We start from the raw sequence: 20,504 nt of genomic DNA, 5'->3' as shown, positions 1-20,504 counted from the left end.
ATGCTGTTTTTGAAAGAAAAAGAAGATTGCAAACATAGTAAGAATGTAAGGAAATTTGTGTTTGGTAGATTATTTTTGTTTTAACAATGCTTCTTAAGAATAAATATTATACAGCGAGAAAGCCTGTTTATTTCCCACATACTCAGCTCTGCTGCTCATTCCACAAATGCATGCTCCTTACAAATGTGGCCCTGTTTAAAAGGGAAATATACAGGCTTTCCAATGGTAAGATTTATTGCCAGGAAGCACTGATACAATTGTGAGAACTGCTTACCAAAGAAATGTTCTAACAAGCTGAATATCTGATAATTCCATGTGTTTCTTGGTCAGACATGTTTGGTTTTGTGCTGCTTATTTTGAGGCTGTTTTGCAGGCTGTTCAGGACAGGTGAAGAGGCCACTCCAGGAAAGGAAACGTGTCCTCTCACACGCCATGCTTTTTGCCCTTCTTTGGATGACATGAAGCTGGCTCCGTCCCATGCCCTCTCACACGGTTTTCTGGCTGCCTGATCCGATTGCATGACAAACGCGGCGCTTGTAAGACCAAATTATTTGTAGAAATCTTGAATTTTGTAAAGGAGGGGACAGACAGGCGGGACACAGGAGCAGCCCTCTTCACCATGTTTTCCTTTTCCATATGCAAGCATATTTCCCTCTCCTCCATCCTGTTCTCTAAAGCTGTTAGAAACCTGCACACACCAAGAACAGCTAACAGTCTTTGCTCCTGCATGAAAGCCTGAAAACATCTCCCAGAAGTCTGCAAGAAAGGGAAAAGGATTTAAGACTGAGGGCTTTGCTTTTCTGCAAATTACATAATAAATATAGAACGGGCCTCAGGGGGACTTTACTCTGAACATTAAGCGCTGTGAAGAACTTCTAACAAACTTCAAATTTCTTAAAGCGACACTTCAATTTCACCTCCACTTGTCCTTAAAAGCATTGCTTCCTCCACCTGCGCACACTTCCTGTCATTGTTCCTGCATGGCGTGAGATTAAAACTATACAATGAGTAACTTTAAAACAAGAACACTGACATTAGACTGATGTCTTGTTTCCTGCTTGTCAGTGCATTCCTGTGTGGGCTCATTGTTCCTGATTTACTACCAGTCCTTTCTGCTCTAAAGGGAGGGGTGACGCTGAAGAATGGAGGGCAAAACAAGTCAAAAGGCCAGGAAGTGTGGAAAAAGACAGGAAGTTGGACACATTGGGTGGATTTGAGAGAGAGTCAGGAGTTTCCATTGACTCTCTTTTTAATTTCCCATCGACAGCTATTTTTAAATGGGCTTTAAATAAACAACAGCCTATACATACAATAATAATGTCATATGCAAAATGCAGCTGATGGAAACACTCAAGTTTCACAGATTTTTCTGAGCACTAAAAAGGGAGAAAAGATGTAGAGATGAAGGACAAAAACGTCCCAGATTTCAGTCTTGAAAAGCGTATATTTATTTTTAACATACATCAGCATAATCTAGCCCAGGAGTTACAATTATGCAACCTGAGTATGGCAGTCAAATCATGCAGAGTTAAAGCAGTGAACTTTTCAGACCAACAAAGAAACCAATTAGATAAAATTTAGAGAATTTATGACAATCTGATGACAAGTGCAAAAACCATATAGTCTGGCACACACTACATGATAATCGTGCCATCTTCCAGCCTGATTCCAGTGTATGGAAGGATTTTGAGTTAGTCATCGCTGAAAAGAAAGAAAGAAGCTGAAACTGCAGACAGCTGAGTGGCTTCAGTGGACGTGGATAAGTAAATCTACCTAACACAGAATCATATTGTGCATGGACTGCTTGGGGCTGATAGCGAGGGCTCCATCTCTCTTCCCTGCAGCTGGGCGTTCACGCTCAGGGCATCCTAGCTAATATGTAGCAGCAATGTAGGCTAACCCATCGATGAGAGGAGGACTGGACTGAGCCATCAACAGTGGATGCTTCTGTCTTTTTTTTTTAGGAATACTCCAAATAAACTATGATTCATTGTTTTAGTGGAGGTTACAGTTGAGATCATCAGTATATGAGGACTGACCGATGATAAGACTAGATTTTCATTTCAAATGTGGAGTTTTAAGGTGGTGTCAGTAGAGGATGGTATTTTACTGTTGTAAGCTGCTAAGTTATGGTAGCAGCTAATGTGCTAACAGGCTAACTTAAGTGAAACTAAGTGCTGTTGCTGTTTTTGTGTTAAACGAAGGCGTTTTTTGTGCTTACTGGAATAACAGCATAACAATTACTCTTTTGTGTTTGCATGGCTCGGTTTCTACTGTCTCAGTTTTGGTCCAGTTTTTGAAAGAAAGGAGTGTCCCCAGACCTGCTAAAGTGAGACTTGAAGCAGGGTTTCTGACTTATGAGTTTTGCTGCTTTTAAATGAAATGCAAATGTCTAGTAGTTTTTTGAAATAGCCAAAATTCTTGAGGACTAGAGAAAGGGGTAAGGAAAATGTTAGAAAGTGGGAAAAAAAAGAAAAAAAGAGGCAAAAATAGGGCAAAAAATGGGAGTGAAAATGGTGAAAGTTGGTTAAAAACTTGATTAAAAGGGGCAAATATGGATCAAGTCAGCAAGAAAGGAGCACAAAACAGATGGGAAAATGGTGAAAAGTGACAAAATTGGGATAAAAGTGGAAAAAATAGGTCAAGAAAGGTAAAAATGGGTGGGAGAATGGTGGAAAGTGGTTGAAAGTGGCATAATTAGGATTAATGAGGCAAAAATCTGGCTACTGAGAGGTAAAAGGGTGAAAGGCAGTGAAAAAGTGGCAAAAATTGATTAAAAGGGGCAAAAATGAGTCAAATTAGTCGAAAAATGATGGGAAATAGTGGAAGTGGTTAGGAGGTAGCAAAATTGGGCTAAAGTGAAAAAATGGGTCATGGTCAAGTAAAGCAAAAATGGGTGGGAGAATGGTGGAAAGTGGCAAAATTGAGATGAGAGAGGCAAAAATGGATCATTTCAGGCAAAAATGGGCACAAAATGGTTGGGAAAAAGGTGAAAAGTGGTTAAAAAGTGGAAAATTGGGATTTAATTGGAAAAATGGGTCAAGAATGGTAGAAATGGGTGGGGAAATGGGGAAAAGTGGTTATAAAGTGGCAAAATTGGGATAAAATTGGAAAAAATGGTAAAGTAAGGCAAAAAAGGGTGAGGGAATGGTGGAAAGTGGTTTGAAAGTGGCAAAATTGGGGTAAAAGAGGAAAAAAATGAGTCATGTTAGACAAAAAAGGGACAAAAAATAGGAGGGAAAATGGTTAAAGGTGGTTAAAAAGTGGCAAAAGTTGATTAAAAGGGGCAAAAATGGGTCAAGTCAGGCAAAAAAGGGGCAAAAAATGAATGGAAAAATGGAAAAAGGGGCAGACATAGTGATGTAGGGGTTAAAGATTAGCGTGGATAAGTTATTTTGACATCAGAACCCAATTACAGCTTGACACACTTTTCAGCTCCAAAATGATATAACTGTTAGCCATGATGCTAGCACCAAGACACATAATGATGTTTCAGTAAATCAGGACTAGGGAGGGCCCATTCTCTGGGTTTGTCAGGGCCCAGACTGTTCTGTGGGCGGGCCTGGGTGTTTGGATTACAGAGCCAGTCAAGTGCGTCAAAGAAGGTGAACCTTCTAGGAAACTACAACACGGTCAAGCGTCACTACAACCTCTCAGTATTTAAGGCCGCAGTGACCTTTGACCTCCAAAATCTAATCAGCTCATCCCCAAGTCCAGATGAAGGCTGGTGTCAGGTTTCACAATAATCCTTCAGTGTACTCCTGAATTACTGAGCTCACAAGATCTGAGGTCCCAGTGACCTCTGAATGTGTTCAGGTCATCCTCAGGTCAGAGTGGACATATGGACAGGAGCTTCCAGAAAATTCCTCCAGCATTCTTGAGATGATGTGTTTACATATAAGGGACAAATGGCCTTGGCCTTTGACCTCTACATCTAATCAGCTCATTCACAGGTCACAATAAGGACCCAATGATTGCATCCAAGCAGCAACAGATGAACAGAAACATGGGAGTCCTTGAATGCACCCAGGATACCCAGGCTTATTTGGCCAAAGACCCAGTAACTGGTTAATCAGTATTCCTGGCTACCATTACACCATGAAGAAAAAAAAAACCTCCTGACAAATGGAAGGAATATGGAGGAAATGAAGCTTCTGGCCATCAGACAAGACACCAAACACACCATCCCCACTGTGAAGCACGGTGGTGGCAGCATCATGCTGTGGGGATGCTTCTATGCAGCCAGCACTAGAGGGCTTGTAAAGGTAGAGGGTAAAATGAATGTGTCAAAATAAGACAAATCCTGAAAGACAGTCATGGAGGACATTTACAGCTCTGTTTTTCACTTTAAACTCTTTTTTTGCGACTTTTATCTCATCTTTTGCCACTTCTAACCCATTTCTGTAACTCTTTAACTGCTTTTCACTATTTTATCAGGACATTTTTACATCATCTTTTCCATTTTAAACCCATTTTTTAAAACTTTTTTCCTCTTTAAACCCTTTTCACTACTTTATTTAGCCACTTTTGCGACATTTATGCCACTTTTAATCCACATTTGATACTTTTTGTCCCTTTGAACCTTTTTGTGCCGTTTTGAACCCATTTTTGTCACTCTAACCATTTTTGCAACATTTTTTTGCCAATTTTAACTCACTTTGGATATTTTTTGCCCCTTTTCACGTCTTTTAAACCCTTCTCACTTTTTACTCCCCAAACATTTTTTGCCTTTTTGCACTGAAAAAAAAAAAACAAGATTTGCCACTTTTCAACTGTTTATCCCTTTTTCACTACTTCATCAGGACATTTCTGCAACATTTGTTCCACTTTTAACCAATTATTTTTATTTATTTATTTATTTTTTGCTTATTTGATCTAATTTTTTTTAAATCAAACTTTAACCTCTGTCCACTACTTTATTGGGCCATTTTTCAACATTTCTTGCCACTTCTAACCCAATTTTGATCCTTGTTGCCTCTTTTAACCCTTTTGTACCACTTTTAACCCATTTCTGTTGCACTTTACACTCTCTACTACTCAACCTGGCCATTTTTGCAACATTTTTGCAATTTTTAACCAATTTTTGATACATTTTTACCACTTTAAACCTCTTTTTAACCCTTGTCACTTATTTTTTTCACACATTTTTGCCCCTTTTTGCATTGAATTAACTCAAATTTTGCCACTTCTAACCACTTTTTATCATTGTTTATTCCCTTTTCAGTACTTTATAAGGACATTTTTGCAACACTTTTCCCACTTTTAACCAATTTTATCTAATTTGTGCTTCCTTTAACCCATTTTTTTTATACCTTTTGCCAATCTTTTACCCCTTTTCACCACAACTACACCATCCTAACTGTAAACCTGGGTGGTGGCAGCATCATGCTGTGGGGTTGCTTCTATTCTGCCAACCCTGGAAGGCAGCGTAGAACTGGTTATCCCCTTTTCACTACTTTATCAAGACCTTTTTGCAACACATTTCCCACTTTTAACCTAATTTATGCTAATTATATCTAGTTTGTGCCACTTTTAACCCATTTTATCACCCTTTAACCACTCTTCACTACTTTGTTGGCTGTTTTTCAACGTTTTGTACCACTGGTAACCCATTGTGTCACGCTTTAACCCTTTACAATTGGACCTAACCATTTTGTAATATTTTTGCAACTTTTTACACATTTTGATACTTTTTTGCCACTTTTGATTTCTTTTAAACCCTTCCCACTTTTTTCTCATACATTTTTGCCCCTTTTTGCATTGAATAAAACCCAAGTTTTGCCACTTAAAGCCACTTTTTAATCTCTCTTTTTCCCATTTTCACTACTTTATCAGGACATTTTTGCAACTTTTTTGCCAATTTTATCTCATTTGTGCCACTTTTAACCCATTTTTGATACTTTTTGCCAATCTTTTCACCACAAATACACAATCCTCACTGTAAAGCATGGTGACGGCAGCATCATGCTGTGGGGATGCTTCTCAGCAGCCGGCTCTGGAAGGCTTGTTAAGGTAGAGGGTAAAATTAATAATCAATTTAATTCAGTCTGCAAGAGAACTATGGCTTGGAAGGAGATTTACTTTCCAGTAATGCAATGAGCCGAAGCATGCAGAGAAAGCTACACAGAAATGGTTTAAAGACAACAAGGGGAATGTTCTGGAGTGGCCGAATCCAACCCAGACCTCAATTTAATAGAGAATTAGTTCCTGGACTTGCTATCTGGCATCAGATACTGGTGCAGAGGCTCTAAAACGGACAGGAGGAAAGTTCAAAACATAATGCACCAGGCCACAGCTGCTTCTGGCCCACATTCCTAAAGTTTAGTGGAAAATCATGAAAACATAAAGCTCCAAACCTTGACTATTTCTTTGACGGCGATAACCTGACATCATAACGCCTCTGGCTTTGGCTTTAGCCGGCGTGGAGGCATAACAAAGTCAGTTCTAGGTCAAATCCACACGGGCCAAATGTCACACAGGGACTTTTAATAACAGCCAGCTGCACAATTTTTACAAATGACACAAAAGTTAACTCATTTTTGTGACAGCAATAAACGAATGCAAAGTTGGGTGTAAAAACCAAGTAAGCATGGGTTGTCTTCTTCCTAATTTCCAAACTACAGCTATTTTTAAATCTGCTGCTGAATAAACAACAGCCTATTCAATAATAATGTCATCTGCAAAATGGAGCTGACGAAACCACTCAAGTTTTTAAAAGCTTTTCCTGAAGTTGGCTCAATTCACACCAGCCTCACTTGGTCAAACTCAGCGCTAAGCAAATTAAAACTGCACACTCTCCCTGCAGACGACGCTCCTCATCTTCTTCTTCTTGGCCATGTGTTGACTTGCGGCAGAGTAACAGGATTATCAACGTAGCCTTGGCTTGCGCACCTTGACACCCTCCGAGGAGCATTGTGTCACTGACGGATGAACAAGACGAAGGGAGGGAGGTACAATAAGATTAGAAAAAAAGGACGGCGAAGAACGACAAAGGAGAGATGAGCCGCCCTAAGAATAGAATACAAATGAAGTCGTGGAGAGCGAGGAGGAGGAGGAGAACGGGAGCGGGTGGAGGTTGGTTGGAGCAGTGGTGGGGGGAAACAGAGACCCGCAGAAGCATGAATAAAAGAGAGAGTGGGATTGAAGGCGAGGGAGATCCTCTCAGACAGTGGGACTGTGAATGGGAGAAGCTCTTGTCACATAGTGTGAGACCAGGCCGCCCGCCACCTTGAAGGGTGTCTCTTTGAGGGAAGAGAGATGTAGCGATGTTGACAACACGCCCGCACTCCACTGCCGCCCCTGACTGACACAAACGCACGCACGCTCGGCCAAAAAAGAGCAAAGAGGCTTTGCGATGTGAGCTCCCGCCGCCCGAGTGTCGTGCTTCACTGCGAGCTCTGCTACTACACCACTGTCATCTTCAATGGCCTCAATTAACCACGAAGGCGTTCAGGCAGACAATGAACACATGGCTTGTACAGATCAGTTCACAACTGCATGGTGGGTAATGTTAACACGGTGTAGCTCTCAGACTAAAAAGCCACGTTGTCCAAGAAGTCCTTGAAAAATGTTCGACATGTGTGCGGATAAATCTCAGCCAGCATGCAAGAGTTCACCGTCTTTGCTCTAGAGCCCGCTTTGGTTGCTCTTACAAGCTGTTTTCAACAGAAGCTGCTCACATTAAAACACAAATTAATAACTTTTACAAGGAAAATTAAGCCTAAGAATGCAAATACATCCCAGCAACACTTAAATCAGACTGCAGGTGAAGAAAAGGCCCAATCTATGCATCCTCTCTCATTTTTCAGGTCATATTTTCCACGCCAAACAAAGTATTCCAGACACAACTCTCCCCGCCAATGTTCTCCAGCCCCTCCGGGGAGATCCCACACTGCTCCAGAGCCAGATGTAAATTCCCTCCAGCGAGCTCAGGGTCTACCCAAGGGTCCTCTTCCACTTTGACATACCTGAAAAGCTCTAAATGGAGCAGCAGCTTCACTCCCAGCTCCCTCCAAATATCTGAGCACCTAACCCGGTTTAGTTCCACTCCCAAATCTGATCAGTCCATTATACTGGCCAAGCTGATTGGCAGAACCAACTGCCATTGGCAGGGGGGTTTGTACTACAGAAATTAAGGGAAAGAAATACGTAGAGATGGACGATCATCTCCCAGATTTAAAGCCTTGAAAAAGCTTTTTTCCCACTTAAATGAAAGCCAAGATTTTAACACAACATCAATAATTTCTCTGCCTAAACAAAGTTTTCAATTGAATTTTTACCCTTTTATTTTTGACAAAAAATACAAAAATGGGGATCACCTGAGTATAGTGAATGTGCCTCAAGTGATGGTAGTATAAAGACACCTGTGTCTGAAAGTTCAAGTCACAGGTTAGTCAGTATTCCTGGCTACCATTACACCATAAAGACAAAGGAACACTCCAAGCAACTCAGAGAAAATGTTATTGAAAAGTAGAAGTCAGAAGATGGATACTTTTGGCCATCAGACAAGACTGACAAGCACACCATCCCCACTGTGAAGCATGGTGGTGGCAGCATCATGTTGTGGGGGTGCTTCTCAGCAGCCATCCCTGGAAGGCTTAAGCCTGATTTGTGCTTCTGTGTCACGTTGACAGCATAGCTACACGTAAACCTCTGCATAGCCACGGACCCCTACGCCGTAGCCTGACGCGCACCTCAAAAAAATCCTAACTAGGCGTCGTGGAGACGCCGAACGCAAGGGCTGTGATTGGTCCGCTCAAAACGTCATTTCCAGCAGTTGCTTTTTCTGGTCTTTCTTCCTGCAACACCGCCATTTTTAAAGTTTTTGTGGAGCAGTGCGAGTGTTTCAACGATGGAGGAGATTAGGAAATATGACCACCTTTACAACTCCTCCTCGAAGTACTACAAGGACTGTCAAATGGCAAATAACTCCTGGCAAGAAATTTCCAGGAATACGATGTGACCCCTCTAAAACCTCACACACACACACACACCCACAACCCCCAAGCAACATGGCAGTGAATTGCAGAGCGAGGCGTTCCCTCGACACAGAACTTCGAATGGACAACAACAGCATTGTGTTGACGCAACGCAGAACCATAAATCAGGCTTTATAAGGGTAGAGGGTAAAATGAATGCTGCAAAATACAGGAGAATCCTGGCAGACAATCTTGGAGGACATTAATGCCAATTTTTTTTTTACTTTAAACCCTATTTTGCTGCTTTTGTCCCACTTCTAACCCATTTATTTTACTCTTTAACCGTTTTTCACTGCTTTATCAGGACATATTTTGCAACATTTTTTTCTCTTTTAACCAATTTTTAAACTTTTTGCCTCTATTTAATCCATTTTCACTACTGTATTTAGCCACTTTTGCAACATTTGTGCCACTTTTTTTTTTTTTTTGCTTCTTTAAACCCCATCTCACTTTTCCCCTCCACAGATTTTTGCTCCTTCTAAACCTTTTAATGTCAATCTTTCACCCCTTTTCACCACAAACACACCATCCGCACTGCAAAGCACCATGGTGGCAGCATCATGCTGTGGGGATGCTTCTAGGCAGCCGTCCCTGGAAGGCTTGTAAAGCAAGAGGGTAAAACTAAAGTTGCAAAATACGGGAAAATCCTGGAGAACAATCTTGGAGGACATTAACGCCACTTTTTTTCCCATTTTAAAGCCTATTTTGCTACTTTTGTGCCTCTTCTAACCCATATCAGTTACTCTTTAACCACTTTTCACTACTTTATCAGGACATATTTTGTAACATTTTTTCCTCTTTTAACCAATTTTTAAATTTTTTGCCTCTATTAACCCCTTTTTAGTATTCTATTTAGCCACTTTTGCAACATTTATGCCACTTTTCTATCAATTTTTCATTTTTTGGCCCCTTTCACTTCTCTAACCCACTCTTCACTCTTCTCTCCACGCATTTTTGCCTCTTTTAAGCTTTCTTTTGCCAATCTGTCATCCATTTTTGACCACAATCACACCATCCCCACTGTGAAACACAGTGGTGGCAGCATCATACTGCGGGGATGCTTCTCAGCAGCCGGCCCTGGAAGGCTTGTTAAGGTAGAGGGTAATGAATTCAGCAAAATTTAGGAAAATCCTAGAGGGCAATCTTGGAGGACATTAACGCCACTTTTTCCACTTTAAAGCCATGTCTGTTACTCTTTAACCGCTTTTCACTATTTCATTAGGACATATTTTGCAACATTTTTTCCACTTTTAACCCACTTTTGAAATGTTTAGCCTCTTTTAACCCCTTTTTTGCCAATCCTTAACCCCTTTTCACTACTTTATTTCGCCATTTTTGCAACTTTTTTTGCTGCTTTATCATCAATCTTTTAAACACTTCTTTGAACCACATCTCACTTTTCCCTCCACACATTTTTGCCCCTTTTATTGCCAATCTTTCACCCCTTTTCACCACAAATACACCATCCCCAGTGTGAAGCATGGCGGTGGCAGCATCATGCTGTGGGGGTGCATCTCAGCAGCCGTCCCTGGATGACTTATAAAGGTTGAGGGTAAAATGAATGCTATGCTGTTGTAAATTTAAAATATTTTTATTGAAAAAGAATTTACATTTGTGCACTTACTTGTGTAGCCGTCTTGCAGATGATTCACAAGGCATTCTGGGAAATTTGGAACACTCTACTCCTAAGTGTGAACATGCAAAATGTAAGAATAGAGCTAAACAGCAGGGGCACAGGGTGGGTAAGGATTGAGCCTCCATTTTTCATTTTTAGAGCCCTTTAAAAAAAAAAAATCACTTGATCAGGAAACTTGAGGGGCTGTCCCATTTACTCTTCACTCTTCTAACCACTTTTAGGTTTGAGGAAAAACTCGGACACAAGGGCTAGAGGTAAAAGTTAGATGTGGGAATGAGCCGTCGTCTCTCTCCTGCTGGGCCACTCTGATTGCAGCTGAACACGCTCGACTTTGAAGGACCAATCATGAGTCAAACCAGGCTCATGCCTCGCTTCCAGACTTGGTCAGGCTCTGGTACAGTTAATTGATCGGGATGAGAATCAGCTATAGCCAGCAGCACCTGAAATTGGGCCAGTGATGGCGCTGAGCATTAGCTGCGTCATCCCAGGAATGAGGCCAGCCAACAGGTAGGTCAGACCTCAGCTGAGCCAGGCATCTTTGGACACCTACCAGTGAGTAGGTAGTAAAACAGGCGGCTTAATCAAGGCGGAGGCTTTAGTTTGATTAGAGTTTCTTCTCTGAAAAGATCATTTCATGGATTTAGAGTGAAGCTGCTCATATAGATGCTTTTTAAAGTAAACTTCCTCATGTGCTTTGAAGCAGCAGGTCTCAGATGTGCCTCCAATATGGCATCAGATATGGCCGCTGTAATTAAAACGCTTCTGCTATGGGGGCTTTTTTTGGCTCGGAAGCAAAAAAAAAAAAATCCAAACAAAGGCGTCAAACACAATCAAGCTCCCGCACACACACAGAAGTGGTGTGTGGCGGTAACATCAACCGAGCAGCTCAAACTCACAGAGGGACAGCCACCCTCTTGCTCGGGCAAAAATAGAAAGATGGCACGCACGCTCCTTGGCACGCAGCTTTCCTCTCATTACGTGGTCCGCACAGAGTGTTACGGGGAGCGGGGTGGGTGGTGCCAGGGCTGTGGCGAGGTCAAAAGCATGGCGCAGTAATAATTAAGGCACTTATTCAAATTAACAGGGAACAAATGAGGGAGGAAGGGAGATGGGCCCATAGGACGGACCCTGTCTGGCTGGTGATATAGATAGGGTGAATGTGGACAGTGCTCACTAGGGATGGGCTAGATATGGATATATCTACATCATTTTGAACAAGCTCTAAGGTAGGACTATGATGCTAATATTGTATAGTTATCAAAAACATGTTTAAATTAAGAGTTCGGATCTTTACACTAGGCAACAAAAATTTAAGTTCTAGATTGAGAGGACATTAATGAGAGAGCAGCGTCCCCGAGTATTTGTTATTATGCTACTTCCAATCAGCTTCTCTCAAGCCAAGCTTGAGCTTGTTTGGAACTTTTCTAGTTGTCTTACTACTCAAAACTTTTTGTAAACATCAAGTGATTGCAGTCCAGTCACAGGTTCATCAGTATCCATGGCTACCGTTGCACCATGAAGGCAAAAGAACACTCCAGGAAACTCAGAGGAAAACAAGACGGTGGATATCATGTTAATGTGTCAAGTGATTCTAGTATAAAGAAACCTTTGGAAGATCAAGTCACTGTGAAAGCAGTATTCCTGGCTACCATTACACCACGAAGACAAAAGAACACTTAGGGCAAATCAGAGGAAAACAATACAATGGATGTCATATGAATGTGTATCAAGTGACTGTAGTATGAAGTCACCTGTGTCTGGAAGCTCTAATCACTGGTTAATAAGTATCCATGGCTACCATTGCACCATGAAGACAAAAGAACACTCCAAGAAAGAATAGGAAAACAACACAATAGAGGTTATATTAAAGTTTATCAAGTGATTGTAATACAGACACCTAAGTCACCTGTGTCTGGAAGGTCCAGTCACTGGTTCATCAGTTATTCTGGCTACCATTACACCATGAAGACAAAAGAACAGTCCAAGAAACTAAGAGGGAAACAATACAATGGATTTTGTATGAATGTGTATCAAGTTATTCGAGGATAAAGACACTTTTGTCTGAAAGATCAAGCCACTGGTTCATCAGTATTCCTGGCTACCATTACACCACAAACACTTCACTTTTCACTTCTTTAAACCACTTCACACTTTTCCCTCCCCACATTTTTGCCCCTTTTAACCCTTTTTTCACCCCCTTTCACCCCTTTTCACCACAAGCACACCTTCCCCACTGTGAAGCATGGTGGTGGCAGCATCATGCTGTGAGGATGCTTCTCAGCACCTGGAAGGCTTGTAAAGGTAGAGGGTAAAATGAATGCAGCAAAATATAGGAAAATCCTCGAGGACATTCTCATTAAGTCTGCAAGAGCCCTTGAAAAGGGCTGTTAACGCCCGATCTCCATGCAAACTGACAGAGCTTGAGCAGATTTGCTAAGAGGAATGGAGTAAAATTAAAGTGTCCAGATGTCCAATTCTGATAAAGACCTATCCATGCAGACTCAGTGCTGTGATTGCAGCATTATTTTACATGACATTGACATTCCTTTATGAAAATCAGTATTTACTTTGACATTAAAGAGTTTTTTTTTCATTTTTTTTGTCAAAAAAGCCAAATTATATCGACCATTATTGAGTTATGAAGTTAAATAAAGAGTAAAACATCCAAGGAGGTGAACACTTTTTATAGCCTCTGTATGCACTGTTTTGTTGTTAGGAAACATCCAGAAACATGGTTTTGGGTCTACATTTCCCAGCCCTAGAGCACACGTTTCAAGGCTGAGGGGGGTAGAGAGAAACAGGGAGTGATGGTGTGAGTGTTTGTGCCTCTCTCGCTGAACAAAGCCTCTCTGTGTGACTGTGAGCAACAGCTGTCTCAGTCAGGCCGGATCGTGAGTGAGCGTAGACGGGGGATGTTGGCGTCTCTCCCCACAGAGACCCACCCCGAACATTTCCTCCTGGATTTCTCAAACAATACACCCTCCACGGGGGGGTGGGGGATCTGCTGCTGCAGCGCGGAGCCGTGGAGCTCTCTGTGCGTGCTTCAGGATGAGTGATGTGTGTCAGGTTGTCCACAGCGGGACGGGGCACACGCACCTCTCTGAACTCGTGACCTGGCAGGCTGACAGGTGGCAAAATGTGGACAACACGGAGTAAAACGTGCGTCACTCACTCTCACTGTCTCAGCACATCAATCTCAAACTGCCACTTTTACCCGGAGCGTGTAAACTGAATTTTCTCTCCCTGCATGGCAAACAGACGCTCATTTATCCACAGACATTTCACTACTGTGATACTTTTTGACACACAACACCACATTTTCTTTAAAAATCGCCTCCTCAGCCATATTTTCACCCAAAGAAAGAGAGAAAGTGCTTAATTGCCAGTCTTCATGAGCAATTTAAATGTAAGACAGTTTGCTTGGTCGATACTGGGTGACCTGGACTTTTAATATACCCACTTTTAAATAGGGAGAACACGTTTTAAGGTAAGCTTTTGACTGATTTTTAACATTATTACCCTTCAATAACACACATTAGACAATTCAGCCAGAGTGGAAGGCTACAAACCTGCTGTTTGTCGCAGCAGTTTCACTGTGGAGATTCCACAGATCTCACAGAAACTCGCGTGATTAAACGTGATTTCAGAGGGACAGAAATACGGCAGATTTCATAAAAATGACCAACCCTAACCTCCTGAGACCAGGGCTTTTGTTTAGAGTGTATTTTAAGTTTCTTTTACTTATCTAGGATAAGTAGGACCTGATCATTTTAAAAGCCCAGCCTCGTCTTTGTACAGGATTTAATTTCAACCAAAAATGAAGTCCAATATCAACAGCCCAAAATTAAAAAAACTACCTATGATTTCTGTGAAATATTCCTAAACATGTTTTTAAAGTTTCACATAAAAAGAACCCCAAAATTCCTTCAGATATTCCTAAAATGTTTCAGTGAAACTTTACCATGAAGTCTAAAGAAAAAAGGTTGCATAAATTCCTGAAAACTTCCAAAATATCCCCCAATATCTCAAAGCGAATTCCACCAAAATATACAGATGTATATCCTGCAAAATTCCATAAGAATGGCAGAAAATCCCCACTAACATCCTTACCGATTCTTTGAAATTTCCAATAAATTCTAGAACTAGAATTCCCAGTGACCCTTTGCCTCCCAATTCCTAAAATAAAAATATACATTTCCAAATTTCCCGAAGAATACCTAAAAATTTCAAAGAAAATCCCCCCAAAAAAAACATCAACAAAATTCCCCCAAAAATTACAAATACATTTGCTAATTTTACACAAAAATGCAGGAAAATTTCCAAACAACCTCTCCAAAACATCACAAAAAATGTCTCAACCTCACAAAGAAATATTTGAAATATTATACTTTAAAAACTTAAATTTAAAGTCTGAAAAATAAACAAAAATATTCCCAAACTTTCATGAAAACACTTTAAAATTTCAAATTTATATTCCCAAAAATATCCATGAAAATTCAGAATAATTTAAAAGCAAATTCTCCTATTTTTTCAACTGAATTACTTCCAGTTTCATGGACATTCTGGGCAATAACCTCAAAAATTCTTTTTTTGCAAACACTTCAGTCAGATTTTAACCAAAAGAGAGAGAACGCAGGCTAAATTGCACAAATGCATTGGCAATATTTTGAAGAGTTGATGGATCTGGCAAAGCGCCCAGCCCTACCCGTAAATCTTGACAGCCATTGGAGCAGAGGCCCCAGAAAAAAAAAAGACTTTTAGGGTGAAAGAGCCCGCCATAAACCGCCATTATAAGAGGAACCTACAGCGGGAGTTTGTTTTGTAATTTTTAGCCGTTAAAATAAGAATTATTACCCAACACTAGGGCTTCTACTCTCATGTCTGTGGTCAGACTTTCTCTAATCAGAGTTAAATCATGCTGTGGTGACGGCCCTCGTCCAAACATCCCTGCTAAGAAAACTCCTCATGGCGAGGACAAACAGTTTGAGATGTCTGGTAGTAATCCAATCTCTGATCTCATACACAGAGACGCCGCCTCCTCTGCCAACATGAGCGCCCACCCGCCACCAGCACGCCGCCCACACCCTCAGGGTGGCACCGGGCCAAGGCCAGCTCTCGGGCCAAGTTGTAGGAACCCCACCCGGCTGTGGCATCACCTTTGCCCACCCTCACAGAGGGGACTGGTGGACCGTGGAACAACAAGAAAAAACAAGAACATCATGGTTTTTAACACTCAGATATATTCTTTTTTATCCTTTAGAGCAACAGTCAGCACTGGAACAACCTGCTGACTTTTAATGAGGTGTATATTTTAAAAATAAAACTAATTCTCCTGATTAAACAGAAGGTTTAAGAGCAGGGTGGCTCCTCAAGACGATCACGACAAAGTTAGTGGAACAACACAAAAAACGCCAAAGTCAAGCAATCCAAGCAGCTGTACCTCAGACATAAAACTTCACTTCTTTGGGTGTATTTTAAATTTTAAAGATAAATATGTAGAATTTTTGTGAAGCACTATATTTTAGTGGGCCCTAGTTACCCAAAGATTTCTTAGTAGTAGGTGAAATTACCGAGGGATTTGTCAAAAATAAGGCGTTATAAGTTGGCATTTTACCCAGTAATAACTGTAATATTAAGAAAGAAATTACCTCATAATAATGTTTTAATGATCAGGTAAAGGCTCAAAATAATGAGGCAGTTCTCTGGTAAATAACTGGTATTTTACCTTAACCCTCATAAAACAGGGACATTCTCTGTCATTAGGTGGACTCTACCAAACAAGATCGTTTTATTCTGGCCGACTAAATCAAAGTGAGTTTTTCCTGAATAATTATGAAGTATTTTTTAGGGTTAGGAGTTAGGATTATGGTTAGGATTAGGGGTTCACAGGCCAGCACATAGAATAGGCTAAGCCCCCGTATACCCCAGTGGATGGGCCGTCCTGTGTTGAGATATATCAATGATATCAATGTACAGTATGTATGTAGGATCAGTGGCATGAGTGCTCAATCCAGCAAACATTTACGTCATTTTGGAGCTGAAAAGAATTGAGCTCTGACATCAAAATTATTCTTGCCCCTTTTTAACCCCTTTTCACCACTGTTTCACACTTATTTTTTCCACTTTTAAGCCAATTTAGCAGCATTAAACCCATTTTTACCACTTTTTGCCTATTTTTGCCACTTATTTACCCATTTTTAACACTGCTTCACTCTTTTATGCCACTTTTCCCCCACTTTCAAACTGTTTTTACCACTTTTAACTAAATTGTGCCACATTTAACCCGTTTTTTAAACTTTTTGCCTCTTATAACCCTCTTTTGACATTCTTTAACTCCTTTCACTATTTTTTCTAGCCATTTTTGCACCATTTTTCCACTAATTGAACTATTTTTGATACTTTTTGCCATTTTCAATTTTTTTTAACCCCTTATCATTTTTTCCAAATCCTTGTCACTTTTTGCACTAAATATAACCAAGTTTTACCACTTCTCACTACTTTATCAGGACATTTTTGCAACATTTTTGCCACTTTTTACCCATTTTGGTCACCCTTTAACCTCTCTTCACTACTTTATTGGCTATTTTTGCAACATTTTTGCCACTTTTTACCAACCTTTGTCACCCTTTAACATCTCTTAACTACTCAACCTGGCCATTATCACATTATTTTTCAACTTTAAACCCATTTTTCCTCTTTTGCATTGAAGAAAGCCATGCTTTCCTCTTTCAACACAAACACACCTTCCCCAGTGTGAAGCACAGCAGTGGCAGCATCATGCTGTGGGGATGCTTCTCAGCACCTGGAAGGCTTGTAAAGGTAGAGGGTAAAATAAATGTGGCAATATATAGGAAAATCCTGGAGGGCAGTCTATGGCTTGAGGGAAGATTAATTTTCCAATAAGACAATGAGCCGAGGCATTCAGAGAAAGCTACACAGAGATGGTTTAAAGATGACAAGGTGAATGTTCTGGAGTGGTTGAGTCAAAACCTGGACCTCAATCTAATAGAGAACCTGTGGCTGGACTTGAAAAGGGCTGTTCACACCTGATCCCTGTGAAACCTGACAGAGCCTGAGCAATTCAACAAAGAAGAATGGAGTAAAATTGCAGCATCCAGATGTTTGAGACTGACTGAGACCTGTCCACACACACTCAGAGCTGTGATTGCATCCAACGGCGACTCTACTAAATACTGACTAAAAGAGGGTGAATATTTATGCAGTCACTTCATCATGGTTATCTACCAGAAAGGTATCCAAAAAGGCACTTTTGCCTAGTTTTTTTCAAAAATGTTAGGGCACAAAGGGGACAATCCCCCGCCATACTTGCTAAAAGGAAGAATTCAAGGCTGCAGTGGCTGTAGTAGAAATCTTACTGTTCACATCCTGTGTTCATATGTGCTGTGACATTTGTAATGTAGACGACTAAAGCATTAGCGATGACGAGCAGGAATCATGCAGCCTGATTTTACACATTCTCATGTGTGTGGCAAAAAATGTGCGGTGCTTTCCTTTCTGTAGCTTGAGAAAATTCACTTTTAATTGAGTGACGGTCAGTCATTGTTATGGAAATAGCAATACCATGGAGCATCATCTCCTCCAGTTGCAGCGGTGTGAACTGACAGGGCTGTTACAGAGCGGCCCGTCACGAAAAATTGCAAGTTTCAACTCATCTCGTCGCAAATCTTTAGTCTAAGCTGAACCTAAGAACTTAACCCCATTGACAAATTCCCAACAAACAGGTCTATGCTCCAAAATGTCTTTGTATATGTGGCAGCATCATGCAGTGGGGATGCTTCTAAGCAGCCAGTCCTGAAATGCTTGCAAATGTAGAGGGTAAAAAGAATGTGGGAAAATGCCGATTTAATTTTGACATTTTTGTGCAGACAAAGGCGCCACGTGTCTCCTGAGATCTTTGGTGCCCCCTTAGGGGAGTCTTTTTGTCTATTGTACCTTGGTTTTTAAACAAATAAAGACTTAAAAGCAGCTTTTTGGTTCACAGGTGCATTCATAGATCGTCTATGAAGGCTCTGAGTCATACTTGATCCCAAAGGAGACCGGATTTGGTTGAAAATCCCTTTCAGACTGGAGTAGGAAGCGGTGCCTCTAAGAGACGTCTGCTGATGTTATCAGCTGAAATGGTCATATCTGCTGATGCTGACTTTCAGCCACCAGTATCACTAGCATGCTGCTCATTTTGTGCATCCTGCAAAAATGACCCCATACAAACTTTTTCAAAGAAATCCATGTTTTTGAGGAAAAGCCCCTCTTTACTTGCCCAGAGCTCGAGATTATCTACAAATGATGAATGCAAACCCACCGTTCAAAGGGGTATTTCTTTAAAAAAAAAAAGAGCTAAAAGTGAAACTAAACACAAACTTTGAAGTGTTTCCCACTGGACTGAATCAATTCTTTGAGGAACAAGAGGAAATAAAGTCCCTCTGCTTTGCCCAGAGCTTGGAATAATGTGATTTTCCCACAGGGAAGTTATTCCAGGACATTCCCTGTGATGAAACAAATCAATCGAAATAAAAAGTAAGAAGATCAAATGAAGGACTGTAAAGCTGCTCGGCCTAAAGCTTTATCTCGTGCACAAGCACAAACAGAAAACAGTTGGTGGTGCTGAGTGAGGACTTTCCGTGCACTTACATTGCATCAGTAAAATGACAATAGGAAGATACAGGGACGTCCCCTCCATGTTCGGCTTCTCTTCGCTGGACGGAGCGAGGAGGCAGATCCCGAGCCTCAGCTTTCTTCTCGCACTTGTTTGCAACTCTCCAATAATTCATCCAGCTTCCAGGGGAGAAACTGTTCTCCAAAAGGGGGAGGAGGAGGGAGGGAGGCGAGCGGATCGGACCGTCGCGGCGCGGTGGTTCCGGACAAGCGAGCGGGAGAGCGGAGACGCGCCTCCGGGACTGATCGCTGAGAGCCGCCGGTGCTCCTGGATGACGGGTCTGTGCGGGATCGCTGAGATAGACGAGCTTTGAACGTCCTGTCTCCTCCCGGTGTGTGCTTTCGGCGCTGGTTGAGGTGGAGATGGAGGTGGAGGGAGGGCGGGGTGTGCTTTACAGGCGCTGAGCAGAGCGGCGGAGCGCCGAGAGCGCAGCGCCGTGTCCAAGACGCGCACTGCACTGACAACTGTTCACAGGGAGGAGAGGGAGGCATCTGGGTATGGCAGCGAGGTGTGGCCCCCATACCTCAGCCTCAATGGGACCCTGTTTGACCCGAGGAAAACCGGAGGGCAGTCATTCCGAACTGGTCAAGCCTCCAGACCCACAGCAGCTCCTTACATGACAAATCACGACCCTCAACACCAGCTACTTTAATCCTTTTAGAGAAAAAGGCTGCAGTTTGGACCAAACATGGACCAAAACACGGAAAACTGACAACAAAAAAGCCTAAAAAGCTCATTTTATTTTACCACATTTTCTGTGATAACATTGAATTTTGTCCGTTTTCAGCCAAAATCTAGAAATTCACAAATTATTGTGGAAAATCCAGTAAAATAAATCAGACAGACTCTGGAGAAAATCACCAGATTTACTAGTCATCATGGCAGAATGGAGTAGAATCTAAAACATGGAGGAATGTCCACTCGGGGCTTCCGTATCTCAGACTTTTCACCACAAAAACAGCTGAGATAAGCAGGGTTTGTTCAGAGCAGGTGGAAATTTACAGAATCATTCCAGAGGAAAAAAACCAAAGTTTATTTGCTGTTGTGTCAAAATGTCAGGAATAAACTTATGTCTTTATAAACACCTTGAAAAAGGCCTCTTGGATTTCCCTGCAGAACATAAGCATGATAAAGTGCCCTCTTTAGTGCCCTCTAAGTACACAATATTTGACAAAGTGCACTTCTTAATGCTTTCTAAGTCAATATTTAAAGTGCC

The 20,504-nt window shown here is 41.4% G+C and overlaps 1 protein-coding gene across 4 annotated transcripts in view; it reads right to left on the bottom strand.

The window, feature by feature from the left end:
• Window positions 1–19,751, bottom strand: part of jam2a (junctional adhesion molecule 2a) — a 44,508-nt gene extending 24,757 nt beyond the window's left edge. For 2 of the 4 annotated variants that reach the window (XM_041781575.1, XM_041781576.1), the window contains exon 1: window positions 19,264–19,751. In XM_041781575.1, coding sequence (XP_041637509.1) covers window positions 19,264–19,312 — 49 coding nt within the window. In that variant the 5' untranslated portion in view covers window positions 19,313–19,751. The remainder of the gene's footprint in view (window positions 1–19,263) is intronic. The other 2 variants (XM_041781578.1, XM_041781577.1) reach the window with 2 other exon arrangements.
• Window positions 19,752–20,504: the final 753 nt, after the last annotated feature.

The sequence above is a fragment of the Cheilinus undulatus genome, linkage group 24 (assembly GCF_018320785.1).
Source record: "Cheilinus undulatus linkage group 24, ASM1832078v1, whole genome shotgun sequence".
NCBI classification, from domain to species: Eukaryota; Metazoa; Chordata; class Actinopteri; order Labriformes; family Labridae; genus Cheilinus; species Cheilinus undulatus.
This window is presented reverse-complemented; position numbering and strand designations above follow the sequence as displayed.